The following is a 6149-nucleotide window of genomic DNA, read 5'->3' on the forward strand; positions in this document are numbered from 1 at the left end:
AAGTTACCAGTTATACATTACATATTTGCATAATGGATGCTGCTAACAGCAAAACAAAAACAAAAAACATTTCTCCCATTTTAGCTGCTTCTTAAGGCAAGGTGAGCTACTTCAGCTCCCACAGCCATATTCAATATATATTTGCAAATCTAGATGGCACCATTTCTCATTTTGTTTTGTTCTAAACTATCAAAAAATTCTAAAATACTGTAACAGGATAACTTGCAACTATTCCATAGTTTTCACATTGCAGAATTGTTGCAATGTACAATATTTTGGCAGCATTTTTTCTTTGTGGGAAAAAAATACTACATAGATGTGAAATGTACAAGGGCTTTGGAGGAAGCACACGGCCTGCTTATTGGGCTGAAAGGAATCTCAGACAGCCTGCTTTAAAATATTAGCAATAAAGTATTAACAAGTTCACGTAGGAATTGTACTTTGTACTACACTTCCCCTTTGTACGAGACATTTCAGTAGAATTACGATAAACTGCTTACAGGATTGAAGCCTACAGCTTCTCTGTGCAAAGGTAAGCTGTACTGTATTAATGTATTTTCAGAGATAAAATGCTTGAGCTACTTGATTTCACCCACTTTTTAAAATTAAAAAGCCTGTTTCCTTAATGGTTATTTTTATGTCTTATCCGTCAACATGAACTAATCAAGGATATTGCCTCTTCTTCCAGAAAGGCAATATTAAATTAGGCGTTTAATAAGTAAAAAAGCTACAGCTAAAAAAATTTCTAGATATAGGAATGAGGTTAAGCATACTATAGGCTAGTTAACAAGTATCGATCTCACTGCACTGTAGAAACACAACGAAGCACCTGGTATTTAATATTAATATTATATTGCTATATAATGGACCCTATCAAACCTGTGAAAACCATTACAACAAATGCTCTTGGAACCTCTTCTATAACTACTAAAGGATTTATAAATTTAAGTGAATTTCACGTGTGTGTGAAAGTGTAACGAGGATATCCAGTAAGATTCTCCCATATATGGAGCAGTAAGTCAACATTTCAACGTTGATGATTTCGCCTAATGCAACAAGTGCTTAAATAAATGAAAAAAGAACCTGAGAATCCTATTTGAAAGATACATTTTTGCCAATGCTTTACCTGTCATTATTCCTCTGTTACAACCATGTATTGCTGTATTGCAAGATACAGAATAGCACAATACAAAATGTTCATTTCCCAGAAACATTTCATTCATGTTTCAGCACTAAGCTTCCTCAACTAGCTTATGTGCACTGGGAAGGTTTTTCACTGACTACAAACCAATTCCTCTGTTTGGGTTTTGTTTTTTTGCAAGTTGCATATAATCAATATGAGTATGTCTGCCACTGTTGATTAATCAGTGGACCATTACTAGAGCTAGTGTTTACTAGAATGTTGGTGTCTGTTTAATTAACAAGACTTTAAGAACCACAATGGATAGTTGTTAGTATCAAAGCTAAAACAGTCCCTGACCATCAGTTAAGCCTCCAGGGAGCAATTTATTACTGTCACACAGGTCTACATTTAGTTGTACAGTAATTTTAAAAATAGCATTGATACTAGCACTAATGCTGCAAACCTAAGCAAGCTTACTAAAGTTGGTCCTACTAAAATTAGTCTGTTTTGGTTCAGAGGAAATGCATTTATGATCAGACTGCAAGTCCTCATTTACGAGCAGTCAGGTCTGCTGTTCTCAGATTAAGCTATTTTCCAGTGTGCACTGATAGCAAGATCTGCACCACCAACCCACAGCACAAAGTTTCTGAGGGCAAACAGACCAAATGTGCCAATTCAAAGCAGCAAGGCTACACGATTTAAAACAGCAACAGGAAATCTGAATGGTTTCAGCTATGAATTAAAAGGCACTCCAACCATCTTGTGCTTTTTACTTTAATAGCCACAGTTGTAACCTGCGCTTCTCTCTCTTGAATAAGAACAGGGTACATTTTGCAAGGTCAACGCTCGAAACAAAACATGGCACACAATCCCCTACAACGTGAGCCACCTGACATCGCACTGCAAGTTTCTTAGCACAAATAGGGAATAAGGCATGCATGTCTATACATTCTCTTCTCTCTTAAGAAGACCCACATAAAAAAACAGTTCCGCATTTTCAAGCTGCAATGAGGTGGAGCAAGGCACCGGGGGCGGGAGAGATAAACGCTATCGTGGTTCTTAAATATCAAGAATGGCAACTCCAGGGGATTGCAAACTGCGACCAGGTTGCTAAATGATATGCATGTCAAGTAAGCCGAAATATTGTTTAAATAGAAACGCACGTTAAAGCAGCTTCCCCCCACAACTCCGGATGCTCCTGCCCACAGCGAAAAGAACTGCCTGCAGAATTAGCGGGTTTAACCGCATTGCAACTGAATGGCTGATACATCCGGTCCTGGGTCCTCCTCCTCTTCCACCAACACCAGCAGCAGGACAAATTCAAACTTCAAAGCCTCTCTGCAGTCGCTGGGCAAATATCAAGCAGCCTTCAGCCCCGCAGCGCCCACACATTCCCAGCACTTGCAACACCAACGATCTCGAGCGAAAAACCGGGGGGGGGGGGAGGCGCGCGGGGGTACCTACGAAGAAATGCAACCGAGGTAGCGAGGGCGGAAAAAGCCACGGTGCCAAAACAATGCTTTCCCCGGGAAAGAAGCAGCGCTGCACGCCGGCCGTGCAGCCGAGAGCGACCCCTGGCAAGTTTTCCTGGCGAAGCCCAAGCTCACCGTGCAGCTTGCACGAGTTTTAAGTTACCGCAGGCAAGGCGGCTCAGCGCGAGCGTTTGCAAAGGCGCCCGGGCATTGCCCGCCTCCTTCCCGTGCAGCACCTGCCCGCCGAGCGGGGTCCCCACAGGCCCAGCCCAATGCCCGGGGGAGACCCCGCCGTTCTCAAGTGTCACCGCCCTGCCCTTTCCCGACCGAAATCAGCCCCCCCCCACTCACCCTGTTCCGCCCGGAGGGGGCGGCGGCTCCACGGTCGTCTTCTCGGCGGCGCCCGCTCCCGCAGCTTGGCTCGCGGCGTCCGGCAGCGGCGCGTCGGGGTAGCCGGCCAGGAGGAAGCCGCGGCTGGGGGAGGACGCGGGGCTGCCGGGGGTCGAGCGCGGCTGCGCGGAAGAAGCGGCGGAGGAGGCGGCGGCTCCCGAGAGGCAGAGGGGCAGCTCCGGGCACTCGGCGGGCTCCGGCAGCCCGTCCAGCTCCACGCTCCGCACTTTGCGCAGCTGCTTCCGCCTCCAGTCCGAGCGAGGCTCCCGAATGCCGCCGCCGCCCGGGTCTCTCGTCAGGAGCGCGCCGCCGCCGCCTCCAGCGCTCCCAGCCCCGCCGCTCCTCACAGACTTCGGGCTCCGGGCGGCCGGGACGGAGCAGGAAGGGGAAGCGGAGGCGGCGGCGGCGGCTTCCTTACTCGACGATAATCCGACCGAGGAGGAGATGCGACTCGCAGCCGCCACAGCAGCGGCAGCCGCCGCAGCAGCCGCCGACCCTCCTCCTCCTGCTGCTGCCGCCGCCATTTTCTCGGGCGGCTCGCATCACATCCCACACACCACTCGCACTCCCGTCAGCCAGTCGCACCGGGCTCTCTGAGGCGCGCGCGGGCGGGGAGGGAGGGAGAGGAGAGGAGAGAGAGCGAGGGAGAATGGCCCGGCCCGGCGGCCGCTGGCACGCAAGCGGCGCGGGCTGCGCAGGCTGCGTAGCGCCGCGAGGAGCGCAGGCTGGGCGGGCCCAGGTTGAGGGGGCGGGAAGAACGGAGAGAGGAAGGAGGCGATAGGTAGGCGGCAGGGAGCGGAGAGGCGCGCCTCGCGGCCGGGCCTGCCCCTCTCTCTCCACGCCGCCTCAGGCCGGCCAGGTACTGGCTTGGCTGTGGGAGCTCCGTGTCGGAAAAAAACAAAAAGCAAGCGCTCCTCCTCCGCCTCCTCGTCCTTTTCCCACAGCCAGGCTGGCTCTGTCAGCCGCCCTGCTTTAAAACATTAGGGAAGAGGGTGCTGACTCCTGCAATCCCATTAATATATATATATAGAGAGAGAGAGAGAGAGAGTATTGTATAGTGTGTGTGTGTGTATTATATATGTTGGTATCACTCAAACGACGAGCAGTATTAGCTCTCTCTCTCATATCTCTTAAATATCAACATCCAGGCTGGTGGTACCTTGTTTGTTTGTTTGTTTGTTTGTTTGTTTGTCTGTCTGTCTCTTTTGAAATAATCTTTCCATTTCCAAATGCGGAATTCCCCCCCTGCACGTGAGAAGCGGCACCTCCCATTCCATCACCTCCGGGCTCTTGCCACTCTATTCTGTGTTGCATTGGGCCTCACACCCTTTTCCTTTTATGGAAGTCAAGTCAAGTACCACCCCAGTTAGATGCATCTAACTTCAGAGCATGTAGTTTTGCTTTTCTCTTTCTTAACCACTCTTGAGGCTTGTTTATTTGTTTTGTTTTGACAAGCGAGTGGTGTATAAGTTTCATGAAATAAAAATCATTCTCACAATACTTATTCAAGGTTTGGACAATTTTGTATCTCTCTCGCCCCTCCCGCTATTTTTTTTAAAAAAGTTTTTGTTTCGCAGTGGTCTTTTTTTGCTCTGGATCTCTAGCTATATAGCTTGACCTTATTGGGTGGTAGATATGCAGCATCATGACAGAAAAGGAGTAAGACCCTTACTTGGGAGTAAACTCCACTGACATGAACACAAATTTACTGAGCAGATACGTATAGTTTTTTTCAGAGGGGTAGCCTTGTTGGTCTTTTGCAGCAAAAACAACAAAGAGTCTTGTGGCACCTTAAGGACTAATAAATGTTTCATGGCATAAGCTTTTGTGGACTCAAGCCCACTTCATCATATACATAAATGCCAACTAAGGTTTTACTTCATGCATCTGACAACATGGGCTTGAGACCATTCATGCCTTTAGAGTAAGGTTACCAGATTTTTTTCAGTGAATCCAGGGACACTTTTGAACTTCAATGCATTTTGTATGGGGATTAATTTGTAAATCCAGGGACTGTCCCCGGGAAATGGGGACGTCTGGTAACCTTACATTAGACTAACATAAAGGATTATACTGCAAGGTTGCAGTCCTGTGTACATTTACTTGGGGGTAAGTTCCTTGCATTCAAATAGAACTGAATTCTGAGTAAACATGCTAAACAAATGAGTCATGGTTATTCCTAATGACATGAGAGGCCCTTCGATTTTACCAAGGGTAAAAATCTTAAATATCTTCCAACAATTTTGTAATTTCTCAGCCACCATACATCAAAGGACACGCACTCCTTTTAATTATTAGATTTGCATCCTTGAACTTTGCTGAGCCCACTGTCATTGACAAGTCCTGCACAAACCCATGAATAGGCAGAGTGGCATCCTGACATTGCAACTCAGCAATCATGTAATGCAACATTAGAGTGTTACGCATGCCAATCCCATTCTTAGTTTCTCTGGAATGTCATTTGATAGTCTCCTCTGCCCTTTTCTCCCATCTGCTCAGAGAAACAGTGATGAGGTGTGTGTCATTTGTCCTTAGCCTTACTGTTTGGAAAAACAAGGGACCAACCCATCTGCCTGCCGCAGTCGTTCACATATTTAATAAGTGAAAAAGTTGCTCCCATGATCACTAAGCATTCATGCTGATTTGTTACATTAGGTTTGTAGGGAGGTTATACAATGGTAACTATTCCATGAGCATTCATTCTGATTTGTTTACTGGAGGTTATGTGACACTATCAAGCAATATCTTACACTTTCCAGTACATTTCCCAGACACTTTTCTTACTGTAAAAAAAAAAAACCAAACTGATATGTTAAAAAAATGGGTTCTTGCATTATAGTGCCAAATCCACTTTAAGTGTGCAACCACAATTTGCCAGGATATGATTGAATTGCATGGTAAAATAGTGACATCCTGGAAGCATTCACTGTCAACAACATGGGCAATCCAGCATCATAATGCTTCTCTGTCATTTACATGTTCCATTTGCAAATCAATGTGTCAAAACAAACTTTTAAAAAATGTGTAGGTTTCTTATTTTAGACAGCTCCTAAAGTAAGTGTAATATTTTGCAGATAAAAAAATGTGTAAACTGGAATCTTGAGGAATATGTTCAACTGAGTATCTTCCACCAAAACCTCAAATATAAAAAAACTTGAAAAATA

The 6149-nt window shown here is 46.1% G+C and overlaps 1 protein-coding gene across 2 annotated transcripts in view; it reads right to left on the reverse strand.

Moving 5' to 3' along the window:
• The window catches only part of MAP3K1 (mitogen-activated protein kinase kinase kinase 1), a 63419-nt gene extending 59838 nt beyond the window's left edge, over nt 1–3581 (reverse strand). The window contains exon 1 of one of the 2 annotated variants that reach the window (XM_081880694.1): nt 2947–3581. In XM_081880694.1, the coding sequence (XP_081736820.1) occupies nt 2947–3509 (563 nt within the window). In that variant the 5' untranslated portion in view covers nt 3510–3581. The remainder of the gene's footprint in view (nt 1–2946) is intronic. The other variant, XM_081880693.1, reaches the window with a different exon arrangement.
• Between the last annotated feature and the right edge of the window lie 2568 nt (nt 3582–6149).

Source organism: Podarcis erhardii (genome assembly GCF_964252035.2).
Source record: "Podarcis erhardii genome assembly, chromosome: 11".
In the NCBI taxonomy this organism is placed as follows: Eukaryota; Metazoa; Chordata; class Lepidosauria; order Squamata; family Lacertidae; genus Podarcis; species Podarcis erhardii.